This window comes from Dicentrarchus labrax, unplaced genomic scaffold, assembly GCF_905237075.1.
Source record: "Dicentrarchus labrax unplaced genomic scaffold, dlabrax2021, whole genome shotgun sequence".
NCBI lineage: Eukaryota > Metazoa > Chordata > Actinopteri > Moronidae > Dicentrarchus > Dicentrarchus labrax.
This window is the reverse complement of record NW_026136720.1, coordinates 28,557,896-28,584,399: the sequence shown is the minus strand read 5'-3', so window position 1 is coordinate 28,584,399 and position 26,504 is coordinate 28,557,896. Positions and strand designations below refer to the sequence as shown.

The 26,504-nt window shown below is 42.4% G+C and overlaps 2 protein-coding genes across 4 annotated transcripts in view; both read left to right on the top strand.

Moving 5' to 3' along the window:
* Positions 1 to 16,579, top strand: part of wwp2 (WW domain containing E3 ubiquitin protein ligase 2) — a 57,769-nt gene extending 41,190 nt beyond the window's left edge. The window contains exons 1-15 of one of the 3 annotated variants that reach the window (XM_051383173.1): positions 519 to 704; positions 969 to 1,023; positions 2,764 to 2,845; positions 4,355 to 4,483; positions 5,879 to 5,957; positions 6,382 to 6,453; positions 7,159 to 7,247; positions 9,438 to 9,597; positions 11,932 to 12,065; positions 12,223 to 12,363; positions 12,454 to 12,574; positions 13,315 to 13,419; positions 13,887 to 13,983; positions 14,777 to 14,849; positions 15,817 to 16,579. In XM_051383173.1, coding sequence (XP_051239133.1) covers positions 4,356 to 4,483; positions 5,879 to 5,957; positions 6,382 to 6,453; positions 7,159 to 7,247; positions 9,438 to 9,597; positions 11,932 to 12,065; positions 12,223 to 12,363; positions 12,454 to 12,574; positions 13,315 to 13,419; positions 13,887 to 13,983; positions 14,777 to 14,849; positions 15,817 to 15,916 — 1,299 coding nt within the window. In that variant the 5' untranslated portion in view covers positions 519 to 704; positions 969 to 1,023; positions 2,764 to 2,845; position 4,355 and the 3' untranslated portion in view covers positions 15,917 to 16,579. Of the gene's footprint in view, positions 1 to 518; positions 705 to 968; positions 1,024 to 2,763; positions 2,846 to 4,354; positions 4,484 to 5,878; positions 5,958 to 6,381; positions 6,454 to 7,158; positions 7,248 to 9,437; positions 9,598 to 11,931; positions 12,066 to 12,222; positions 12,364 to 12,453; positions 12,575 to 13,314; positions 13,420 to 13,886; positions 13,984 to 14,776; positions 14,850 to 15,816 lie in introns of those variants that run through there. The other 2 variants (XM_051383171.1, XM_051383172.1) reach the window with 2 other exon arrangements.
* Positions 16,580 to 17,743: 1,164 nt separating this feature from the next.
* On the top strand, positions 17,744 to 26,480 carry adat1 (adenosine deaminase tRNA specific 1). The gene is made up of 9 exons (XM_051383235.1): positions 17,744 to 18,074; positions 18,993 to 19,061; positions 19,379 to 19,433; positions 19,545 to 19,675; positions 19,914 to 20,517; positions 22,217 to 22,362; positions 23,312 to 23,411; positions 23,536 to 23,622; positions 26,100 to 26,480. The coding sequence occupies exons 1-9, from the start codon at positions 17,891 to 17,893 to the stop codon at positions 26,230 to 26,232; spliced, it is 1,509 nt and encodes a 502-aa protein (XP_051239195.1). The 5' UTR covers positions 17,744 to 17,890; the 3' UTR covers positions 26,233 to 26,480.
* Positions 26,481 to 26,504: the final 24 nt, after the last annotated feature.

Here is a 26,504-nt window from a genome sequence, read left to right as displayed (position 1 = left end):
ACACACACACACACACACACACACACACACACACACACACACACTTTTTGTGTGTGTGTGTGTGTATATATGAGTGCAGGCTGAGTAAACCCAACAGCGGTTTCCAGGCCCAGGGTGAATAAAGGTGCCTTTTGTCAGGGCCGGGGTGGGTTGGGGCGGCCGGAGAGGAGGCGGGGGTGGGTGGGGCGGTGGGGCGGGTGTCCAGTCTGGAACAAGCATGAATGTTCCCTCAGTTCCCTCAGACATCGCACTTCCCTGCCTACTTTCACAGCAGTGCTAGAAGAGAGAGCGAGAGAAGAGAGGAGGAGGAGGACCTCAGGGTGGGGTAGGGAGGGGTGCCAGGGTGGAGGTGGAGGAGGAGGAGGAGGTGGTGGGGTGTGTTTGAGGAGGTGAGCGGGAAGCGGGAGGGGGTGGGGCTTGCATCCAGCCAGTGAGCTCATTGGAACAGCGTTGTTGTTTTATCCTCCTACCGAGCATGTAGTTTTTGGAAGGCATACGAGCCACCAGCCGGCCAGCTCCCTCAGTCGCCCCTTACCGCTGCAGCAGAGAGGAGCCACCCCCCCACCCCCTTTTCTGCCCTCAACACACACATACATGCACACACTCCAGCCTGCCCGACTTACCCGCAGGTATCATCCCTGGTTTCGTGAGTTAGTGAGGTCAAGCGAAGACCTGATTGTCTGGGTTTGGGACAGATTTACTGAGTGAGTTATTTTATTTTTTTTATTTTTATTTTTTTCTCCCACATGTGAACTCTCATTGGTTTTCCCTCCTTTCTGTATTTTTTGGGATGTTTTTTCCCTATCTCATCCTCACGCGGCGGTGAGAAATCAAGTGGAGAGACAGAAGAATTTTGCCCGGACGAGGACAAACGCAGTGCGAGCAGGAGAAAGCTGCGCAGAGCGGAGAGAGACAGAAAAGGTGTCCTAACTGGATTTGTTTTGTCTCTCTCTCTGTTTCTCCCTCAGCCGTCCGGTGCTCCGGTGGAAAATGATCCTCTGGGCCCGCTGCCTCCTGGATGGGGTAAGTTTGCCTAACACGCTCCTTGTGCACACACTCCAGGCAGAAATACTCTCAGCGAAGGGGGTTGCTGTACTCTCGAGGTTTGGCTTCTGCCAGCAGGTTAGATTCTGGGCAGTCCTGCGTTACCTGCTGGAGCTCACTGCTGTTGAAGTTTGAGCTGTTTTCAATCAAAACCTTGCCAGTCTTGCATCTCTTACAAGTAGCCAAAAGTCAAGCAATGCCACTTTGTCAAGCTCTAAACAGTGGGTTCTTGATTTAAGTTGTTCAAAATGTGCTTTTCATTCCTGCAGGCAGCTGTGAGGGAGTGAGGTCTAGGTGAAACTTTGCAAAGTGTTTGCACTATGGCAGCATTTTCTCTCTCAGAACTCTGAGCACATTTTGTCCGATTTTAAACCTTTATGCAACATCAGAAACAATGCTGGTTCTGTGGCTCTTCTGCTCCCCAGTGAGCACATCAGTTGTTTATTGATTTATGTCTCCGCTCCTGATCTTGATTTTCATTCCATTGTCTCTCGGTTTTCTTTTTCAATACTCTGCTCGTGTTCTACCAATCCATCACTCTACGCACACACTTTGCTCTAAAGTCCAGATATGACAGAGGCCGCATTATTGATGGGACTCTTCATCATCCAAACATTTTCCCGAATGAGTAATGTAATCGGATCGGTGCAGAATCGTGTCACACACAGTCATTCATTCATAAACGAATGCCGCTGGCAGCTCCTGTCCTACCAACATTTTCACAGACTTCATCACACAGCCATGTTCTCTCCAAAAAAAACCTTGCTCCCTGCCCATGATGCCTTTTCAACATGTTGCGGTACCTCAAGACGAAAACCTCAATTATATCGCTGGCTCGGGTTCGCTTCTCTGGCGCGCTCTTTTTCATCTGCGGTCGCTTCCCTCGTTTTTCTTTTTCTTTTTTTTTTTTTTAGGCTCAGATTCAGAAAGAGAAAGATGGGAGAAAAGAGGGAAGGAAGAAGGAAAGGAGACAGTGGCGAATGAAAGAAAGTAGAAGAAGGGGGGGGGTTCAAACTGGATAGTAAAGTGGGGGTGGAGTGGAGTTGAGGAGAAAGCTAGTAAGAGTTGCAATGTGAGCACTACTGTTTCTGGGCCCTCCACACACTCCTGTTAATGAGAAAAAGATGTCAGAGCGATGGAGGGAGGAGGATGGGGCACCAGCTACTCTCTCATGAGACCAGTGGCCTACCGTAAACACATACACACACACACACACACACACACACACACACACACACACACACACACACACACACACACACACACACACACACACACACACACAGAGAGAGAGAGAACATTTTACACACTTCCATAAAATCTCTGTTTAAGGTGCTTCCAGTGAAGCTTTTTTTTCAGCCATTTTGAAACAAAATATTGGCTCCATGTTTAATATTTGTTCCCAACAACGTGGTCACTGACTGACTTTCAAACACCCCCCCACCACAACTTTAATTCCACACACACATACACTGAGGTTTACCCTGGTGAGGTATTCAGATCAAGCCACAGTGAAATATCACACGAGCTTGCTGGTTCTCTATCATGGCGGTGCGATTTTTTTTCTCCCTTCATCCCAAAAGAGAGAGTGAGCCCAGTTGTCCCTGTCAGGTGATCCCTCTGATACCCGTCTGTTTATCACAGAGTTCATCCCTTGTTTTTTTGTTTGCGTTTTTCTCAAAATCCTCCAACTTTTCTGTGTTGTCTTTGTGTCCACAGAGAAGCGTCAGGACAATGGCAGAGTGTACTTTGTCAACCACAACACGCGAACAACACAGTGGGACGATCCCCGGACCCAAGGGTGAGACTCTGAAATAGAAAAAGTACTCTCTGTGTGTGTGTGTGTGTGTGTGTGCGTGTGTGTGCGCGTGTGTGCGTGCGTGTGTGCGTGTGCGTGTGCGTGTGTGCGTGCGTGCGTGCATGACTTTGCCTGCCTGTGAGATGGTACGTCGCTTTGGGTGTTTGCTTGTACTGAAGACGATAATCATACACAGATTAGTGTACTTCCCCACTGAACAAGGAATACCTGGGATATTGTGGAATTCAGGAGGAACATTGGACACATTTTCCAGGGAAATTAAGCAACTTTACGGGAACATGGCAGAATTTCTCTTACAAAATTGATTGTTCTGAAGTGAAAAGCACTTCTACACGTGTGGAAACTTTTTTGCTCTTGGCTGATATCCTATGATCTATCTGCCGTTTATTTGATCATTTTTCTGGCATCACCCTCTATTTCTTTGGCATTTAAACTCTTCCTGAGCTCTTTTAAATTTTTTTCTTCTCACCTCACTCATTCTGATTGAACCTCTGTCCGCCAGTCGGTTGGCTGAAGTAAATTTCACACACTTCAATCTTGAAGTCCGGTTTTATGGTGTCTTGAGCTTGCAGGGCATCTTCTTCTCTATATGCCATCATAAGGGTTAGCTGGAGGTGTGGTTACCAGCCCCAGTTTGTGCCTCTCATCTAGTAACATCAGTCACAGAGTTAAGTATATCGACCTCTGACAAACTCAGGAGGATGTTATACAACACTTCCTGCTGTTCTGAAGGTATTTCCAGAATCCTCAAAGACTCTTCTAACCATCTGAATTTTAAAAATGATGTTTCCAGACAAAGCTGGTAGCCGAAATTGACATATGTCTTTGCCGAAGTTGAACAACATGGACCTAAATATAAACGTTTTACCATCATTTATAATTCTCTGTGTTGGTGTTCATGAGGACATCCAGTGAGGACATTTCCGGCTACCTAGATAGAAAACGTGTAAAAGTCTTTCAGTGTGCAGCAGACTGAATATTTTTTCATCCAGATGGTTTGAAGAGTCTTTTAGGATTCTGGAAATACCGTCAGAGCAGCGGTAAGTGTTGTTAAATGAGCTTCTGGGTTTCTCAAAGGTCGCTGGGTAATTCAATTTCAGACGGAATGATGCCTTTTGATTCAAACGTAATGATGAAATACGCGATAGGCACAAACTGCGGCCGGGGTGTAACAAGGAATTCCTGGACAAATTCTGCTCAGAGTGACTACTCTTTATAATGAAATTTTGTGCGGGCCTCTCCTGCTGCGGCCCTCCAGACTTTTATTCATCTCCAGTGCTTCTAGGCAGCCTGAAGGAGTCAAACAACAGAGGAGATAAACTCCACCGGAGCACGGCTGGGAATTTTGTTCCAGGCAGAGTTTTGTTGTAGGGCTTTTAGATCCACAGGTTGGCGGGGGAGGTGTGTTAGTTTCATCCCCTAGCACGGGGCACCACCACCCCCCCCCCTCTCCGGCTGGGACCGTGCTCACTGCCCCTCTCCCTGTTGCAGGATGATCAAGGAGCACCCCTTGCCCCCGGGCTGGGAGATGAAGTACACCGCAGAGGGAGTCCGATATTTTGTGGACCACAACTCGCGCACCACCACCTTTAAAGACCCCCGACCCGGGTTTGAGTCAGGGTAAATATTCTCTCAGCCCTTTCTCCAAAGCTTTTATAAAAATAAAATCAAAGTATGTCACAGACCGAGGCAAAGACATGCTGAGGAAATGATCTCTGGCATTCAGGTCGTGGCAAAAAACACTTGTAAAGTGAACTAAATCAACTTCTGTTTCAATTATTTGAATGATTGCACAATGATTTTGCCTAGGTCTGACATAACTGCATTGCAAATATTAATTTAAACAATCCCCTCCTTTTGTGAAAACCTTGCAAGATCATGAAAAAGGACAAAAGTGTTACGTTAATCTGAGCTACATCATCTTTTCATTTTTTATATTTTATTGAGCCCATGTTTTATCCATTGCCTTCCATTTATTTGCCTCATTTTTAAATATTTCTTTGGGCCAGACAGAATCAATGTAAGCGTCACAGATATTTGAACAAAAAGTCATACTTTATCACAGCAACATGTTCACACTCACACGCACTCACACACATACATACACACACCTCTTCCCCCCAGCCTGTGGATGTTTGCCTTGCCTTGAAGCAGTCTCAAACCTTACAGCAGAAGTCAGGAGAATGTGCAGATGTGCGACAACAGATTCGCTGCAGTCTGCACTGCTGTGTGTGTGTGTGTGTGTGTGTGTGTGTGTGTGCTTGTGCTTGTGCTTGTGCTTGTGCGTGTGCGTGCGTGTGTGTGTGTGTGGTGTTTTTGCTTTCTTCTGTGTCAATGTTCAGCATGCAAATGTGTATTAGCTTGTGTGTGTGCGAGTGCATCTGCAAGCTGCTTGCCGTGCTGATATTTGAACGTATTTTTAGGCCGGTGGTCATACAGGGAAAGAGTCTTGACTGTTTTTTCACACTGGATCCTGCAGGAGTGTGTGTGTCCGCGGCCAGCGCTCTGCTGCTGTGGTCTTAATTTCCTAACCCAAACCAAAATGTGCCTGGCAGGCATTAAAGGCCTCCTTCTTCTTCTTCTTTTCTCCCCTTGTTTCCCCCTCTCTTCTCCCTTCCTCTTATTATCTGTCTAACTCTTTCTGTCTGTCGTTCTCTCTGTGTCTCAGCCTCTCCAGTGCTGACAAGGCACATATCCAGCGTGTGTGTGCAGTAGGTTGGTGGAGCTTATACTAACACAGCTGCAGGCCCGGACTCACCTCTGTCTTTGAGACCCAGACGCAGCCGTTATTTAGAACAGAGTGGCTGGTGTTAATTTAATATTTACTTTAAGTCTCTGGCCCGCAACCTGGAACATCAGGGGCTTCTTCTTTCTGTTGATCAGTTGAACAGTAAAGAGCCGAAAACCACCAAGGTTTGATTAACTCAATCAGGGATCCCCATGGATTTCGCTTAAAGAGTGTAAAATCGACTGAGTTCCTCTCTTCCCTCTCTCTTAATGTGTGTGTGCGTGCAGGTCACGGCAGGGCGGTTCACCCGGTGCATACGACCGCAGCTTCAGGTGGAAATACCATCAGTTCCGTTTCCTGTGTCATGTAAGTGTTAACTGGAGTTTGAAGCCAAAATAAAAACGTAACAAAAAATATTTTCACACAGCGGTATTTAGCCATGCCAATAGTTTTGTCTGTATTCCTTCAGGTTATATGACCCATATCCACCCTAATATAGTGGGAGTGATAGAATGCCATATGTATAAGTGTCTTTTTCCAGAAACGATGCACCCATTGATCTACAGAACATGCAAATATCGAGGGATTATTTCTTCTGTAGAAATGCAGTTTTTAAGTTAAGTCAAAGTGAGAGACTTGTGGTAACCAGCAGCTACCAATGTCCCACAAAGCTTTTCAGGAGGTGTAACTGTCTCAAACATTATTTTATTTCTCTGCATATGGAGTTCTTGTTTAACTCAACAGTGATTCTAACTTCTGGATTTATGTCTTACATTTTGTCTCTGTCCAGTCCAATGCCTTGCCCAGCCACGTAAAGATCTCTGTGTCCAGACAGACGCTGTTTGAGGACTCTTTTCAGCAGGTCAGAGACGGGAAAAACACACATCTCTTCTCCATTCAAATGTCACTACTACAAACATTATCTTGATAACCTGAAACAGGTCAACACAATGAAGCTCAATTTGGTACTGTAGTTAATGCGAATATTGATGATTAAAACGTGAAGGTGCGACAGTGTTTGTGCCATATACATTCTGTATAACATGAATATTTTACAGTCTTAGTAAAAGTAGTAATGGTTGGACACAAACATGTCATTGGCTAATTTACAGTATCTGAACTTGAACTGTAATTATTACAATATTTGATCAAATGTATCTCCATGTTTTATCTATATGTATTTCCAATTTACAATCAATCAGTCAATCAAATGTATTTACAAAGTGCATTTAAAAACAACCCTTGTTCCAAAGTCTCAGACCATAGCTGGTAGAAAAAAATCACAATTAAGCTCAACACGAATAAAAAGAAACACTGATGTAAACATCAAGCTCATAATATTATATATTTCTTATATATTTTGCTCCAAAATGTTTCACAGGTTTTCTTATCTCCTAAGCATCTGACACAAGAAGGTTAGAACATCGCGGTTGAATACATACAACTTTAATTTCAGACAATAAAACAACATAATCCTCACTCTCTGCTGCAGTTAGGAAAATGAGAGGTGAACATGATTGTTTGATCCACGCTGTGTGACTCTGGTATATATATGTGTTGTCATCAGATCATGAATGTGAAGCCATACGACCTTCGCCGCAGACTCTACATCATTATGAGAGGAGAGGAGGGGCTGGACTACGGCGGCATCGCCAGGTGAGAGCACCGACAAAACAAAGCGCCCCTTCTTTTTCTTTTTCTCCTCACGTTCAGTCATTTTATTTGTGGTGCTTTCCTCGGGGACTGTTATTGTGTTATATTAACATTTGTTTTTAACGTCGGTGACGGTGATGGTGTTGGTGTTTTCCTTTATCCTGCCACCTCTGCACCAGCTTCATCCTCTGTGTTTATGCAGTTCCAGGCAGGCTTCAAACAACTTTAAAAGATCATAAAGAGGCAATGGGCAAGGAGCGTTACAGAGTTCTTGACTCAAGGTGTTGAGATTTGCTGGCTTTCTGTCCATTCTCTATTTTCTGTTTGGATAGATTGGTGTGTGTGTGAGGATGAAATTCTCACTGGTTGCCAGCAGAGGTCATACTCATGATTGCTTAATAGGCCTTTTAAATATTGCTTCCTGATTTCATACAACACATCCTCCCCTCTTGCAACATGTCCGTCCTCCTTCCCTTACTCTCCATCCACCCATCACATGTATCCCCCCCCCCCCCCGCGTCTGCTGTGTCGCAGGTCTTCCTTCCTGTGTATGTTGTTATTTTTCTGTTGGCGGTGTTCTCTCATTTTTTCTGTTTGGTTTTGCATTGTGTCTCTGTCTCCGGTGTCACGTCAGTGGTTTTACCCTATGGTAGGTGACATCATGCTGTTCTACCACAGGGTAGAACCACGGACGGGATGTTGGGAGGTGTCTGCGTCCGTCCGTCAGTCCATAACACAGTCCACCCTCCCATAAACCCCAAGGGGGAGGGGCAGGGGCCTTGGGAGCACTTGGTTCTGGTGCTGCAGCTGGTGGTGGTGCTGCTGGTGGGCCCTCATTCTGTCTAACATGCATCCTTACGCAGTCTGTTTGTTGTTTTGTCTTTTTTTTATTCTACCCTGTGTATTTATCCTTCACTTATATGTTTTGTCTTCATATAATTTATGTGTCAAATTTGGATCGTAGGATGTGTGCAAATTTGTTGGTGTACTGTATATTCAAATTTTTAGTAGTCTTTAAGCAGATCTACACAAGACTACCTTTATATACCAGCCTAGATTAAGAGAGAGTGCCTTATTCTCATTAAAGTAATACTTTATTTTCATTTGGGAAAAATACTTCTTATCTTATTCTTATGATTAGCTTAGCTTAGCGCAAAGACTTGAATCAGGGGAAAACAGCTAGCCTGGCTCTGTCCAAATGTAGCAAACCACCACATCACTGGTTAACATGCCATATGTGGTTGGTTTAATCAGAGGAAAAACCATTGAAGTGCAGAAGTATTTCTCGGCCAGGTTCATTGACTTCTTCAGGTCGTCACCATGAGGTTGCCAGGCAACCAGCGGAGACCACAGGAAGTTACTGTTCTGGCATGAGAGCAATCTAAGCTATTTCCTTTAATGAAAATCTGTGGATTTACACAATCAGATATTTTTAGATTAAATCTGCATATATTTCTACCACCCCTTAAAGTCTCCAGGCATGGATATTTCTCTAGAGCCACACCTGTCAGATAGAGCTCAGTGTTGATACTCTCTGCTTGACTGCGTCTACCTCATTACATTTAGAAGGTTGTTATTTTAAAATACTTATTAAGATACCCAACAGAGAAGAATACAAAATGTCAAATACCACATTACGTGATGGCAACACTAGAAAACCATGTTCAGTTGTGTGAAACATAAGGAGAAATAATTGTAGCCATTCATTTACTGTCATATTCAAACATACAGTGTGTCATTCTTCTGAAGCCGTAGGATTACTGTTTCATTTCATGTCAGTTTTGTTCTTTTGTTCTGTATTATTTTGTATAAACTGTGCTTGTTGGTTATGTTCTGTCCGTGGATAAAATGTACTGTGATTATTTATTTATTTTTGTCTGTGTATGTTATGAGATGTCTTCTTTTTTTTCTCCATCATCTATTTGTCACCTGTCTTTATCCGTTCTTGGTCCTGGACCACAAAATGTGTTTTATTTAGTTTTTTGTTCCCACCCACCACTTTGTCTCCGCTTACAGTGATGAAACTATCTCCTCCTCTTCCTCCACTGAACCTTAAGCACATATATTGTTAAAGGGAAAATGTATGGAGCGTGTGCACTGACTCCTAACAGTACCTCCCTGCTGTCGTCTCTTAGCCTGTCGGTTCATATTTTCCTCTGGTGCATTAATGTCCTCTGTCCTCTTGCTCTGCAGGGAGTGGTTCTTCCTGCTGTCCCACGAGGTACTGAACCCCATGTACTGTCTGTTTGAATACGCCGGCAAGAACAACTACTGTCTGCAGATCAACCCAGCCTCGTCCATCAATCCTGACCACCTCACGTACTTCCGCTTCATCGGACGCTTCATCGCCATGGTGAGCTTTGCTTTGGGATAGTTTTATGCAAATCGTACGTAAGACTTGATTCGCTTTCAGGGAATTTCAAGGTGTAGGCAACACAGGTGTTTTGCTGTTCTTATTCCTAACCTCCACCAAGGAGGTTATGTTTTTGGTGCCGTTTGTTTGTCAGCAGGATTACAGAAAAACTACCAGCACAGTTTTCATGAAACTTGGTGAGAGGATGTAGCAAGAACCCATTCAATTTTGGAGTGGATCAGAATCACAGTGCGGATACACAAATCATTTTTCACTTCCTTACGGCACAATGAACTGAATTTGTCGTGATTGAATTGAAGTGCCGTGACTAAAGATACAGCCAACTTAAAAAAACAGTTTGTAGGATTTAGTGCCATCTAGTGGTTTAGTTGCTTCTCTTTCCAATAGCAAAGGAGAAACTACACAGGGCCTTTCTAGTTCCTTTTTTGATATTTGTGAAACAGAAAAGTCTCCCCCAAACATAATTTTACTGACCATCCACAGAGGTCTCCTCCTCTCCAAAACAAACCCGCTGATTAAAACCACTAAACACACTGAATAAAGCAGTTCCACCTTAAAAATCACTGCTTCTCCCACACTGTTGGACAGACAAAGGACGTCCTGGAGGGGCTGCGAGCCAAGCTAATGCTAACGTTAGCTCAGTTTGTTTCTCTGATAACTTAAGATCCAGACGTCTGATGACTAAAATCCTTCATCTGGTTCAAATCTAGAGTTAAAAAGCACCAAGATCTAAACAGTGGATGGTAACAATGTGGCTTCAGACTGGATAAACAGTCAATGTGTGACAGCTTCTGACAGACAAGGTGTATTTTCTGAGGCCAAACTCTTATTCGCCTGCTCAGTTGGCATGGTTTCTTTTTTAGGGATATTTTTTGGGCATTTTGCATTTGTTTGTTAATGACAGTAGGGATACAGACGGGTATGACCAACATCAGGGGTCCCCGACTGGATTTGAAGCGGGGATGCTGTCATTATGCGTTACGGGTCTTTACCAAGACCTCTTTCACAGTTTAGTAGTTTGTAACCTTCGATATGTACAGTTTCTGTGTGATTTACTATGTGTTATAATGTCTCTCTTTCTGGGCTCAACTCCAGAAGGCTGTAGGCCCCAAAACCGACACCCTCCACCCCTCCTTCCGTCTACCACCCCACCCCTCACCCACACCATGACCTCATTGCCGCGCCCAGCCCACACCCGCCAGCAGCTGCCTATATTTAGTCCTAAAATGCACTTTGCTGACTTGCCTTATAAAGATGCTTGTGTCAACTACCAAACACTCTTACTGTCTTTCTCTCTTTTCTTTACCTTCTATTATTAAATTTTTTTACCTTTCCGTCTACGCCCCCCAATTTCCACCGACACCCTCCCCTCTGTCTATAAATCTTCCTGTCTGCCTGCGTGTGTCTCGCTGGCTGTGAGACAGACACATGGTCAGTCAGGATGCAGTAGGACAGAACAGACTGTGACTGAGTCAGTCAGTGGGCGCCTGTGTTGTTCTTGGCTCATCACAGCTCTGAGCCCTCTGTGGTTTTTTTAACATTAAACAGCTCCGTCTGGCTGAGTCTACTCACTCTACCTCTCTGTGAACACACACTCACACACTCAGCGAGGAGAGATTAGAGCTTGGTTTGGAGCTGTGTGAATGTATTTGTGTCGAGTGCACACATGGTCTGCAATTAGCATTTGTCTCTAATCTAGGTGACTCCTTGTAGTTTTAACCATCAAAATAAGGATAAAAGTACAGAATATGTCAGATTTTAAAGCACTTGTGTGTACATGGCTGCAGCTACAATGGACCAATCAGAAACAAATGCAGATGTCACTTTTTGAGCTGCACAAACATGCACAAATGAAGTGTTTGTGCCACAGATATTATGTGAATTATTCGTTGTTGTAGCGTCCCTGTGACTTCGTGTATATGAGCAGGTGTGGTAAATGATTTCGACAGGAGAAGTATGATATCATGATTCCATAAATAAAAGCCCCATTCATGTTTCTTGAAAAGGGAACTGGCCGTTAAAGCATTTCTAACACTCATTTGGGCATGAAACAATCCCCAGTCAATCATCAGCGCAAACACCGCGCCACTCAGAAGAATATATGCGCAGTTTGTTACAAATTTGAACCATATGTCTCCATGGCCATACAATAACACTACATAATATCACCAAATTACAGCAGGGGAAAGAAATGCTCCCCTCACTTCTGTCCTTTAATTCAAACCTGCCATATGTCCAGGTTTAATGAGCTGACACTGTGTTTATGTATATCTTTCTGAGTGTGAGGTTTAATGCAACCAATCCTCCCTGCAGGCTTTGTACCACGGGAAGTTCATCGACACCGGCTTCACACTGCCGTTCTACAAGCGAATGCTGGACAAGAAACCCACACTCAAAGACCTGGAGTCCATAGACCCTGAGTTTTATAACTCCATCATGTGGGTCAAGTAAGTAACACGGGATGGGTTACTCCTGGATGTGTGTTAGTGTTATTTTATGCTCACCAGTGGAGGGAAATGATCAGTAAGCAGCAGTAGCAAAGTATCCGTCTTGCAAGAAATGTAGCAGGCCTTAAATTTAGGTTGGGTTTCCGTGTGTGTCCAGAGAGAACAACCTGGAAGAGTGTGGCGTGGAGCTGTATTTTGCACAGGACATGGAGATCCTCGGGAAAGTTTCCACTCACCAGCTAAAAGACGACGGCGAGAATGAGCTGGTTACCGAGGAGAACAAGGAAGAGTACATCAGGTAGGTTAACATTAGCAGCGATAAATCACTACAGCTGAACAGTCCAAACAAGTTCAAACCTTAAAAACCAACCACTCTTCCTTCCCTCAGCCTGCTGACAGACTGGAGGTTCACCCGTGGGGTGGAGGAGCAGACCAAAGCCTTCCTGGACGGCTTTAACGAAGTGGTTCCTCTGGAGTGGCTTCGCTACTTTGACGAAAAGGAACTGGAGGTGAGAAGAAGGAGTGGGAGGGCTGGAAGGAGGGCTGGAGGGTGGGCCGGCAAGGCCCTTTGGAAGTCAGAAGAAATGTAATGAATAGGAGTGCACTGAATTCCCCCTTTATAGTCTAATAGTGAGTGATACTTATGGACTCCTTAATGTGTCTTTGTTGTGTTTTAATGAGAAACTGATCTTACTGACTCAGGAAGGGTCAGTTGGAACATTAAAAACAAAGCAGAAATCATTTCTTAAAAGAGAAAAAGAAATTAAAGATTCCAAGGGATATTAACAGTAAATACAATCAGTGGATGAGGTAAAATACAGAAAAAGTTATTAGATAAAAGCAAGTTTATGAGCTTTAGGTTTTCTTTTTATCAGTTAAGCTCTTACTATCAAATATTTTCCAAGCTTTAAATGCTGGAAACAATGTGCTCCTGAACAGGATGAACTGAAAGGAGGTTGTTGTGAGTCCCAGCCGTGGTTCAGTTTGTAAATGACTCCTGACCCTGATTTATGAACAGTTTCTCCTTGACTCCTGCAGCTGAGCTTTCATCTAAATGAGCCCACGTCCCAGCAGACACTCTGACGGAGACAGTGAATTAAATTAGTCTGAGGTTGAGATGGGACACGCTGTGACTCACTGTCCTGTCCCGTGTTGTCCTCTGCCCACTGATGAGTCACACAAGCAAATATAAAGAATAAAGGACACACAGCTGTGCACACCGGACTAACTATGGTTTTGCTTGTTGCAGCTGATGCTGTGTGGGATGCAGGAGATCGATTTGGCCGACTGGCAGAAGAACACAATCTATAGACATTACACCAAGAACAGCAAGCAGATCCACTGGTTCTGGCAGGTACGGACAGACACACTGTGGTTCACACACACACACACACACACACACACACACACACACACACACACCTGCTATGATAAAGTATGTGCATTCCAGTGTTTATACAGTGGAATTGCCGTCCTCCTGATGAATCCTCCGTTTCCTCTGTCCTGTCAAGTTTATACAGTTTTTACTTTTGCAGCTTAAATGTCCCATGATGTTTGCTGCAGTGACATTACTGTGCACATATAAACCTTTAAAATTACTGAAGGCAATTTATTATCGTAAATCAATACAATGCAGAACAAAGAAATTACCTGGAAAGCTCTTTTAGGCATAATTTAAAAGGCAATATAGCCTACAGGGACCGGTAGAGGTGGAGTGAAATATCCATGTGGGATGATTTATGCGTACATTTGGATTTGGATGAACACTAATAGGCACTGATGTGAGTGTGTGCAGTCAATGATGGAGTTGTGTTCCTGCAGGTGGTGAAAGAGATGGACAACGAGAAGAGAATCCGTCTGCTTCAGTTTGTAACAGGAACCTGTCGGCTGCCTGTGGGAGGCTTCGCTGAGCTCATAGGTAACACTGATTCACTCACTGTTCTTTAGAAGAATTTTGTGAAGGATCATATTGTCTTAATTTTTTAATGAATTCTGTATATTTGTTGAGATTCCATTTTTCCCAGGGAACTATAAATCATCATACTCCCAAAGTAACAGTATCAATCAGTACAGCATCAGTCAAACTCACCACGCTGCTGCTCTGTTTCTCTTCTCTAACAGAAATGTTTTCATTCACTAACTAATTCCAGTCCTGTCACTTTTTACCGATCCCTGTTTGCCTACTGAGAATACAACTCAGCCCTCACAGCGGATTTTTCTCATTAAATGTATCCCAGTCCCCAGTCTTCCCATTATTGGTCCTAAAGGCATTTAATGTGAAAAAACCGACATTATGTTTCATTGGCAACACATTTGCATCGCTCAGAAAAAGGGGAAAGTGGAAAATAGGTGTATGAAACGTGTATTTCTGTTTAAAAGAGAAAGTCAGAGCAGCAAAGTGGTGAGTAAAACATGACTGTTTTGTACTGTTGGAATTAGTGCTGTGGAGAAGTACATTATACTGAATTTACCATGTGACTAGTTGTACAGTAGTAGGCTGCAGGTAATTACACCCCCTCTATAATGTTTATTTTACCCATTATTTGAATCCTGGCTTGTATATGATAATTTATAGTGTTGACATTCATGGTTAAAATCAGCACAACAAATCTTAAGAAACATGCTTTTCTAAGACAGTGTTAATACAATATAATCAAGCTGATATTTGGTGAAATAGCTTAACAAGAGTCTTTTCTCTTTTACCCCCTCAGGAAGTAACGGTCCCCAGAAGTTCTGCATAGACAAGGTGGGGAAGGAGACTTGGCTTCCAAGAAGCCACACATGGTAAGTTGCTCCCTCATCCGTTAACATGGTAAAACCACAAGACCCAGGCTTTTCTGTTGTTTAAGACAAGAGGAAGCTTAGATTATTTTGTTACACATATTCTTCGCAAAGGTCAAGCACAGACTTCAGTGTTCAAATAGTAAACATTTGTGTATCTGTTAAGCCTACTCCAATAGGAAATGATCACACCACAGAGCTGTTATGTTTGACTGACCGTTTCAAATGCCTGGTAGCTTTTTTTGTTTCCTTTGCCAATATTCCAAAAAAGTCTCAGTAGTGCAAGAGTATCTGTAGAGCTGTATTGATTTCAGAGCAAATCCATCTCTGATATGGCTGCAGGAGAGTGAACAATAAACGGTGAAGCTTATATTAATGACATCAATTTACAGCCAGTAACATTGGAGTACATGCTGCGTCGTTTCCTGTGAATCCCTTGTGTTTAGGTAGGTCATTTAAATTCAGTGCTTGAATGGCGGTCTCCGCCACTAACAATTAAAACTACTACTGCAAGTAATTACAGGATGTTAATACAAGCCAACGTAGAAAAGCAGCTACAGTAAATAGTATCAAAAACGGGTGTGATTTAATGAAAATCTTGAAGATTATAACTTTATTTATTTTTATTTATTAACCATGTGCAAAAGTTGCGGGTAGTACCTGGTTCTTGTTTTGGTATCACCTCAGTCGAGGTTCCAAGCCAGTTGAACTGATACTGAAAGGCGGAGTGAAAACACTTCCATCCAGCTTCCTCCTGAGTATGTGTCGCTTTGAAGCAGCAGTTTCACGGCAGCGTCACTATGACGATCAGCTAAGAATCCCGTCCTACATTGAGGGGGCACTATGGCAGTGGAAAATAAAATGGAGGCAAATATCTGCTACTCAAAGTGAGTGCAGTCGTACCGTGCAGTGGAAATGAGGCTAAAGAGTAATGACTGTCTGTCTCTTCCTTGTTGTCTGTCCCTCACAGCTTCAATCGTCTGGATCTGCCGCCCTACAGAAGCCTGGAGCAGCTCCGGGAAAAGCTCCTCTTTGCCATCGAGGAAACGGAGGGATTTGGACAGGAGTGACGCGGGAAACTAAAGGAGAAGACTTAATTCAACGGGATTGTTTTTGTTATTAATATTATTATTTTGCATTTGTTTAATCACAGGGCTGAAAAATCACCTTTCATAATAGCCCCTCACCTGGGGGGAGGATCATGTTTGTGAACTGAATCATAGGTTAAAGTCAGAGCTGGGAGACACAAGAACATAGAGGAAGAGTGTGCGTGCTTACTTGTGTGTATGTGCGTGCGGTTGCTCACATTAAGGCCATTGTGTATATGCATATAAATGGTGTGTATGTCTATGTGGGTTTGACAGGATGGCACATACAGAGAATTATATTTGACCTAGAGTCCCCCCCCCTCCCCACACACACACACCTCTAATCACTGCTTAGAAACGCACCAAAACCAGACAGCAGGATCGTTTTAATGTTGACCCACAACAACAGCACAGCTACCCGCAAATGCAGTATAACATATCTACCAGAGAGAAATACATTTTAACATTTTAAAGGAGAGAGAGAGAAAGAGAGAGAGACGAAGAGAGAGAGATGTTATCATGAACTAGTGCACCTCTGTTACAGAGGCTAGAGAGATGTGATTTTATTTTTTATTTTTCTGTTACTTGTGAAATTCAGCATTTTCCTCCTGTACATAACTAAAATAAATGAGATTTCAATCTTGAGCTGTTTGACTGTTTGACATGACATATACAGGGTTTATATAAACAACAACAAGGATTCAAGGATATTTTATTGTCATTTACAACACAGGGTTTTATAATGAAATTCTGATTAGAATTCTTTTCACCTTTGTGCTACTGGTAAAACCAAATAAAAACTGATTAATAGGTCATATAAAAAATACCATTTCTCATTATGAAGTGCTGAGGATGAATTTAATAGTCAGAGGGAAGAAGCTGTCTATAAGTCTGGAGGTACAGCAGTGAAAGCTTCAGCAGGCTGTGGCTGGGTGGGTGCTGTCTCTTAGTATCCTCTGGGCTCTGTACAGGCTCCTCGCCTCACCCCATGTACCAAGGCTGAGTCCTTGCTGCAGCAGCCATGGGTTTTAATCTGACCTGTGGCCCTTTGCTGTGTGTCATCCATTAACCAAATAACAAACAACTACCACCACAACCACACATTGTACTACAAATACCAAATCTGTGGAGAATGCACATTTACTCCAGTATCATGCTAAAAAATGACTTCCTTGCACTGTATTTGAATAATTTTATTCTGCTTCATAATTCACAATATTTCTATATATTAGACAGTTAGTTATTATTATTAAGGTTTTAAATACATAAAATATAAGATAAGCTTATATGATGTCATTAAACTAACCAATAGTATATACAATTATTTTATATTTTGACTCATTAATAAAGTAATTATAACACATTAATAATAATATAACAAATATTACACTGAGGGTGCCATTCTTCACCAGACTGAGTAACACCTACTGAAGTTCCAAATGCAAAAGGATACAGTATAAAGTTTTTTTAATGGCGTTTTAATCTGTATTTGTCTTGCTTTCTTAAGGTGTTTTCTTAAATGTGTGAATGGTATTTTATTATTTGAGGTACACTTGCAGTGCAGTCACTGTAGTGTACTTCAAATGTTTTAATGAACTGGTAGATGGGCCAATGACAATGATTGATGAATGATGACCATCTTTTTTATTCTACTTTATATTCCATAATCGATTAAACTAATGTAATACCTACTAAAAAGCTACAATTAGTAGTATAGTAAATAAGTAATACGGTATTAAAAAGAATTTCAGTTTTCTATACATTAAGGACCTTTATTGTGAAAGGAAGGCATTCCCTGGCTCAGCCCGGAAGTAACTTCTTCGGTTTCTCGAGATACCTTCGAGCAGCGGTGCAGGACACTAACGTTAGCTAACCAAAGTATTGTTTATTTATTCTTTATGTGACACCGTGACTGTAATATATATATATTTACCGTTAGCTTAAATAATATTTGTAATGCCCGTCAGCCTCCACTCACACGTCCCTGCCCGGTTTAACATGGTGAACGCGGATGAAATCGCCAGATTGTGCTACGACCGTTTCAACCAACTTCCCCGGAGAGGGAAGCCTGAGCCGGGCAGAGAGTGGACCCTGCTGGCCGCTGTGGTGAAAAGCACCCGATGTGCTGACTCTGACACAGGTTGGACAGCCGAATTAACGACGCTACAACGTATTGTAATGTCTGCCTGTCAACAATGTCCTATCACAGGAAAGAAACCAGCTTTTTGAAGAATGTGTCGAGCACTGTATTTAACATAACAGCGAGTTAACTTTCAGCTAACTCTAATGTAGTTATCTGTTAGCTGATAAGTAAAAGTAACAATAAGCTGCACTGTATTTCAGGATGTGTACCTAGACTGCACAGAACAAAACTGAATGTCAAAAATAAAAGATTAAGGAGACTTCATTTTCTATACCGACCACTGACTCAGTGCCATATTTTATGGATATTTCATATTATATTTAAACTGTACAATGAACCCCAACAGATTATTTGCTTTTAGGGAACTTTTTATACAATTCTCTGTCTGTATGATGTATTGTTTACTATTTGTAACAATCATACAGACTTATTAGGCTTCTTTTTGGACAAATTCAGTGTTTTCTTGTCACTGACGTTTGGCCATTGTTCTATTAGACTATTTATTTTACATTTCTTCACAGTGAAAAAAAATGCTGAGATATAAGCCTTTATATGTTTTTAAATTTTCTTATACCTTAAAATCAAGAAGGCCATGCAACCCCCCCATGATGCTTTGGCGACCCCCAGTGGGGGCCCCGACCCCCAGGTTTCTTAAATAATAATCCAAACCTCAAAAATAACAATTTAATTTAGTTTTCATAACAAAAATGAACAAAATGCTGACATATAGGCTATTATTATTGTATTGAAAAAGGTTTTCTCGCACTCCTCAAGCTGTGGTGACCCTTAGTGGACCCCCAGTTTGGGAAACCAACAGCCATAAAATAGGATATGAAAATGTGTTGAAGAAGAATATAAGGACAAATTAAGTGATAAATGATGTTCTAAAGAGATGTGTTTTTTCCTCTTTCACAGTTGAAAAGGAGGTTGTTTCCCTGGGAACTGGGACCAAATGTATTGGAAGCACAGCTATGAGTCCCAATGGTGTGTGGTCTTCTCTATGTGGCAAATACTCAGTGTCTCTGTCTTCCATACAGAAAGTTTGATTTGGCAGCCCAACCAAATAAATCAGCCAAATGCTAAGTCATTTTGATGATCCAATAGTCTGTGTGAGGCTCAGATTTAAACATGGATTGAAATGGTGCATTTATGTGTCGTATTGGAAAAATATCTTCTGTAGATGAAAGTCAGTGTTTGAATACATCCATGACAGCCTGTAAAAGTGTAAAAATCATTAATTAAGATAATGCCTGTCAACCCGTATACCAATACGTTTGATTTGATTCTTTCATCCATTTTAGGTGATGTGCTTAATGACAGCCACGCAGAAGTCATTGCCAGACGGGGATGTATCAGGTGTGTATTTGTATTCAGTTCCATGTGTTCATAGTAGCTTGTTGGCACTGGTGCTCTGTGCTGAGCCTTCAGTATGAGTGTAAGCCACTTTGTGTGTGTGTGAATTTGTAGGTACCTGATCCAGGAGCTGCACACGGCCGTGAGTGGTGGGGACAGCTCGGTGTTTTGTCAGGCAGATCAGCGAGGGAAATGGAAGCTTCGGCCGGGTGTTTCCTTCCTCTTTTTTACCAGTCACACTCCCTGTGAGTCAAGTATGCTTCCAGTGTGCTGTTAATATGACCATCAGCAGGTTGTGTGGGCTGAGCCACAGGGTGTAGAGCTATATATTGTGTCCCGTACTTATGTATTGCAATTTAGATACATTTATTTAAGGCATATATTTTGTTTGTGATGCCTTCAAAAATCTATAGCTCAACTCTGTCCACAGGCCAGTGCTTTGTCCAGGAAAACAAAAACAGTCTAAAATTTGTGTATTACCAGGTGGTGACGCCTCCATCATCCCCATGACTGACAGCCAGTCTCAGCCCTGCCCTCCTGTCACATCTGTAAAGGCCTATAATGGGACTAATGGAGGAGGAAACCTGAAAAGGAAAGCAGAGGAACCAAGTGATGGGAAAAACACTAAACTGCCCCGTGTGGAGGAACAGGAGACAGCAGAGACACAGCTCGAGGACAGAGGAGAACCGAAACAATCCTTCCTGCCAGATTCATCTAAAACCGAAGCTCCATCACAGAGTCACTCCACAGAAACGCGTGTGGAAACTGTCTCCTCTGATAGTCCTGGACTGCATCCACAGGTCCCAGACATTCACAGAACGGGGGCCAAGTGTGTCCCGGGTGGCCTGGCTGACTCTCTACATCCCGGGGTGGGGTACCACAGCACGGGGCTGCTCCGGGTAAAGCCTGGGCGAGGAGAGCCGACTCTGTCCCTCTCCTGCAGTGATAAGCTGGCCCGCTGGGGGGTGCTGGGCTTCCAGGGTGCACTGCTGTCCCACTACCTACAGGAGGCGCTGTACTTCAGCACGGTGGTTGTGGGGAAGTGTCCATATAGCCAAGAAGTTATGCACAGATCTCTGGTCACAAGGTGAGGAGTAATGCTGAAGCCAATTAATAAGCACTGTGATAACTCCACCTTTGACCTGACATAGACAAACAATGAATCCATGTTCGTCTTGATTAGAAACTTGTAAAAGTTTTCTGAAAGTAGGAAGAAGAACCATTTATAGCTCATCTTGTTAGTTGTATGAAAATATGAAAAACAGTAGTCAGAAGTGTTTTTAACGAGCAGGCAGGGTGTCCCAGGGTCTTAAAAAGCCTAAAATCTTAGGCCTTTAAGTGTCTTCAGATGTTAGCGTTACTTAAGTTGCATTTTTCAGTCTCACTTTTAAATGTGTTTTGGGGAAAGATCTGTATTGATCATGCTGTAACAATTACAAAATGAAACACTGACTTTCCTTCATATTCTTTGAACTTTTTTTTTGCCAGTTTGGAGGTAATATAGCTCTTAAATTACTTTTATAATAGTCTTAAAAAGTCTTAAATTGAACCTGTCGAAACCTGCACCAACCCTGCCAGAGGTGAAAGAATATTCTACTCAAAGAGTCTATGTTTAACGTTGCATTGATAGATGTTTTTACTGCTTTGGTACTGTGGAACAAGCTAAACAACATTTTGACTGTGCAAGGTTGTTCTGGTGAACGCATTGGCAAACAGTTGCTAATCCAGAAGCCACATTAGACCTCTGTTCTGGTCTCCAGTAAAACGTCTGGTTCTTTAGCTGCTAAAAGTTCAACTTTCTTCCGCAGCTAGTCCATAACTTTGTTTGCTGTTTGATGCTGGATTGTTTTTAGCTCAAAACAGCTGCCCATTGGTGGCAGGAGATTTGCTGATTGGAAAGCCAAAACAATGAGCTAATGATGCTAAAAAAGATCCATAGAGGTAAGGGGATCTGCAGAGTCAGGTCTGTGGGTCCCTGAGCAACACCTTCCACATTACATTCAGTCATTTGACATATTATTTTCATTAAAAGAACTATCCAGCTATTAATTAACCCAGAATGATTTAATTCGTCCCCACTGTTCTCCTCACTAGGGCCAGCTATTGTCCTGTATTTCACGCTCCTATTTCTTCTGAATTGCTCCTTCTCACTAGAGACCTTTTTTACAGCAAGCATTTTTGGCTTGTCATGTACAGACAATTACACCGTTGTATTATGCACAATGGCTCGCTGATAATGCTCATGAAACAGACCCAGCATTAATGTCGTCATGCCTGTGCTTCTCCTGTTCTGCAAAGTCAATTATCCTCTATGAGAGAGCTGTGTGTGGGCTCTTCATCAGAATGTGTGATGCATAAATAACTAATTAAACTCTGTGTGTGCTGCTGGGAACAAGGCATTTTATTGTGAAGAAGTGCATGTATTGTACAAAGATATGGTATAGAGTGACTAAAAACCAAAGCTGTATTCTTCTTTTCATCTTAGACGATGTGAATACAGTGGAAAATATAAAAAAGTAATATTACAACTATAGATGATTATGATTATCCCTATGCAGCTCTAGAGCCTCCTATCATCCCGCTGCAAACAGCATCATCTTTTATAAAACACTTTCCTCCTAAATGACAGCACATCTATTTAAAACTGTCACTGGCTAGTGTTACATATATTAATGTATAGAATAACGCAGTTGAATAACAACAGTGTTAAATGTATTTTGGAAGTATTTTTTCCTCCAGTGTGAGGGAATCAGCAGACTCTCTTGTGGTCCTCCTGTGCTCCCCAGGTGCTTCTGTGTATCGGACCTCCCTGCTGGGTTCTCTGTGTGCCCACCTGTGTTGCTCCAGTCCAGCCTGGAGTTCCCCTTCAGCCAGGGCCAGACTGAGCTCCGACACCAGACCGGACAGGGACGTATCTCCCCCTGTGGGGCAGGTAGGATCCTCACACACAATTTCATAGCAGTGTGAACATCACAGATCACATGGAATCTGATCCTTTCCATCCTGATTCTGGCCAATTTCATATGTGGTCCAAATCAGATACAGGTCTGATTTTGTGCTGTGTGACCCGTCATATCAGAATTTATATGGCATGTGTTACTCTAGATCAATATTCGTCATGAAGGCCACTTCAGGACTGTGACCTGTTCATACTGGAATCTGATATGGCCCACATTTAAAAAATCACATGAACAGCCAAATAAAAAAATGTGATGTGAGCAGTAAGTCAGAATTGAGCACTAAGGTGTCAATCAACCTCAGTATGTGTCCTGCCACACAGTCCTGAGTGAAGGTCTAATCAGCCAACATAAGTGAAAACAACTGCATTAGTGTGTGAGGGCTCTTTTATAGGCCTTTTTTTTACTGGAAGACATGTTGAGGCGTCGCAGTAGGGAAAGCACAGCTGTTATTAATAACATTACCGATGGCTCTGTTCTGTTCACGTGTCCCAGTCAGCCGTACACAATACATTCACACATACATTCCATTTAGCTGCTTCAGTTTCTGGGTCCTGCTGAATGAATGAATGGATTACATTTTTATTACTGTGTCATGCATTCATCTGTGCCCAGCCTGCATGGGTTTACAAGACATTTAAATACATTTGTAAAGAAACTGAGTGGTGCATGTACATTTTCAAACAATAGAAAACGTCCAAATATAGAGAAACAACTTTCACAAACAAATCGTACCTGCACAGAAGCTAAGCAATGTACAGCTGTGGGTGAGGTCAGTAATGTGTGTCCTTTGTGTGTGTGTGTGTGTGTGTGTGTGTGTGTGTGTGTGTGTGTGTGTGTGTGTGTGTGTGTGTGTGTGTGTGTTTTGTTGAGCCTCTAGTTTTGTTGAGTGTCTCTAATAAATACAATTTACATGTCCATCAGCCATCAGCTGGTGTAATGTGACTGAGCAGCCACTAGATGTCACTGCCAACGGCTACAAACATGGAGTCACAAAGAAGGCCCTCGGCACAGCTAAAGCCAGGTAGTGCAAACACTCCCCCAGCATACAGTTAGAATATAAATGAGAATTCACTGTTTTACTGTGTTTCAGCAATGTAGGATATTCATGTGGACTAAATCATATTTCTGCATATTTGTGTCTTCAGGTCTCTTCTGTGTAAACTGGAGCTTTTCCATTCCTTCTTGTCTCTGGCATCAGCCACTGACCCTTCAGCACTTCCTGACTCTCTCAGGTAACAAACAATAGGGTCTTTATTCATCTCTCAGTGGTTTTAAACAGCCTCAAATAAAATCTAAACAACCCAAAAACACTAATGAAGGTCTCACAAATGGTCTGGCTTTCATCAAGTTGTCCTTTTAGGTAATTCATATCATCTGCTGCTGCAGCATGTGGCATGCACAGTGAGGCACGCTAACCAACAGCAATAAGCAAATGTGGATGTGTCACAGTCATCTCAAGTTACAGCATTATAAAGTGCAATGGCTAATAAAGGAAACAATAGATATTTTCCCTCAAGCTGAACTCATTTAATGAACGGGTGAAGTACCCACAGTTCTATCTGGATAAAAGTGAACACAGAGTAATGCTTCTTTATTTCATAATGAACTCTGAGACCAGAGTGTCGGCACTGCTGCTGATACTGTGTGACATTTTGCTTTTGTTTACAACTCATGATTTAGGATCCCAGGTATTTCTCTCCAAAGGGTATAGGGTGTCACATAGCTTGCCGAGATTACACAACAAATATGTGTGTGCGTGTGTGTGTGTGTGTGTGTGTGTGTGTGTGTGTGTGTGTGCGTGAGCTACAGCCCCACTAATATGGAATTTTTGAGAGAGAAAACTGTCTTTTAGTGGGCATACAGTATATAGATATATTATTATTTTTTAACAAGCATATACTACTAAGACAGTTTAATTGCTCTCATTGTTGTATGGCCTGGTGCAAGTTAAACACTTGTCAGTCAGAGTAGGGCGCTAACTTGACAATGCCTTTTAAGGGCTAATAAGTTACGTGGTATTGGATTGGTGCACAGACACACATACTTGGCGAATACCTGATTCTGCATTTTAGGCAGTATCAGAGGAATATCCCATACTGTATCAGTATTGGAACAACTCTACCATGCATTGTTTTCTGCATTTTATGTTCTGTTAAAAAGGTTTAATATCAGTGCATTCCAGAAAACATACACACCGATACGACACATCTGATATATGTATGTGCTGTGGCTTTCACTGTGTGTCTCTGTATGTGACATTTAGTGCTCACATTTCAGCCATTCACATGCTTCGTGTGTGTGTGTGTGTGTGTGTGTGTGTGTGTGTGTGTGTGTGTGTGTGTGTGTGTGTGCGTGTGTGTGCTGATGGCTGAGAATCCTCTCCGAAGGGAGAACAGTGGTCCCTCTTGTTTATCAGCTCTTTAGCAGATAACCTGATCCCAGCCCAGTCCGGCCCGGCCCACCATGGGTCAACAGAACCACACACACACTTACACACACTCAACCAGCCCCAGCATACAATGACAACATTATCTGCAACAACAGTGGTATGTCTGGTGAGGAGAGACAACCGAGGTATCAGGGAGTGTCCATTTGTGTCTGACGGGACATACATAATGAAATGAAGCAGTTGGCCGCTTGAGAGCCAAACACAAGATTTATTCCTAATGCAATGACTCAAGTAACTTGATTGTGGGTTGGCACATGCTGATCTTGTAACAGTTGGCCTTTTTCACAGCAGACATTGGGACTTGACGAATTGAGGGGATTTTAGATGTATTTGATTTTTCTTACAAACCACTGTACATAAAGTTAATGAGCAAAAATAAACGTAGAAAACAAAACCTGTAACTAAGTGAACATACTTTACATAAATTGCCAGTGAACATTATGCACCAACATTGTGTTAGTGTCACAATACTTCCTGACTTCCCTCCCATATCTGTGGCACTCAACTCCAGTCCCACTATAAACCTTCAAAAACACCTCAGGAATAGGTCTTTTTAATAGTTTTTGGACAACAGTGGAGCTCCATTGCACAGAGGAAGAAGACACATATATCAGGCTTTGGATACACACACAGTACAATACTATTGTTGTTTTTGGTCTTCATGGGTTTTGCCGAGTAGTAGCAATAATACAATTAAAATATAACGAATCAAATTAAATGAAAAATAAACTAACAGCTTGTATAGTGTTAAATTTGAAAGTCTCACAAAAAAAGAAAAGGTTTGGCTTAAAAACTGACTTCCATTGCCGTAGAAGCACTCTCCTGTCTGGCATAATGGCTGCTTGTATCCATTCAGAGAGCACTGATGGAATTCGATCTTTTAGAGTGGAGGGATCTTCCAAAACACAGACACCTGGGAAATACGGAGCTTCACTTTTATGCTTACTTAGCCTTGTGCAATCTAGAAGAAGTCCAGTATAAGTGAATATTATTTCTTATTATAATGAATTATTATATTGTATTATATTGTGTCTTAAGCTCCTATGTAACACATATGACACATGTTTTGCGTTATTTAAATGAGTGTATTTATTACAGCAGGGAGATTGGTTTAAAGCTGCATGTAGCTCATGTACTACTGTCAGGATATAGTGAACGTTTCATCAAATATGACAAAAGTTATTTTTACATTTTTAGATACCTGATCACGTAAAATTGCGAGCAGACTTTGACCACTCATGCTTTTTTGTATTTGTTCAGGAGAACAGAGCTGCAGACTTACTGGGACTACAAGCAGGCGTCTCAGTCGTACCAGCAGGCCTGGCAGCAGCTACGCAGCCAGGCCTTCCCTCTGTGGCCACGCAGTGACAGAGATCTCCTGCTCTTCCGCTGAAAGCCCGCTCTCTGCTGCTGAAATGTCCTCGTGGAGGCTGATGAAAAACTGCCTTTGTTGTAGCAAGAACTTGGAGGTCACAGGTCAAAATAAAGGCTGGTATGCAAGTATTGCTTTTCAACAACAACTCCTCTGGATGCAAGAGCCTGTGAAACTCACATTTCAAAGAAAAGATGTCAGTAACATACTGGTGAATAATATTGGAAAGTGTTTATCGTGTCACACTTTCAATAAAAGGACTAATCTGACTACTCCAATTTCATTCAGGTTCA

Bases quoted from the DNA above. Each gene is read 5' to 3' on its own strand.
- adat1 (XM_051383235.1), top strand. From the start codon at position 17,891: ATGCCCGTCAGCCTCCACTCACACGTCCCTGCCCGGTTTAACATGGTG. The intron at 19,062-19,378 runs GTGTGTGGTCTT...CATCCATTTTAG, and splicing joins CACAGCTATGAGTCCCAATG to GTGATGTGCTTAATGACAGC. The intron at 22,363-23,311 runs GTAGGATCCTCA...CATGTCCATCAG, and splicing joins TATCTCCCCCTGTGGGGCAG to CCATCAGCTGGTGTAATGTG.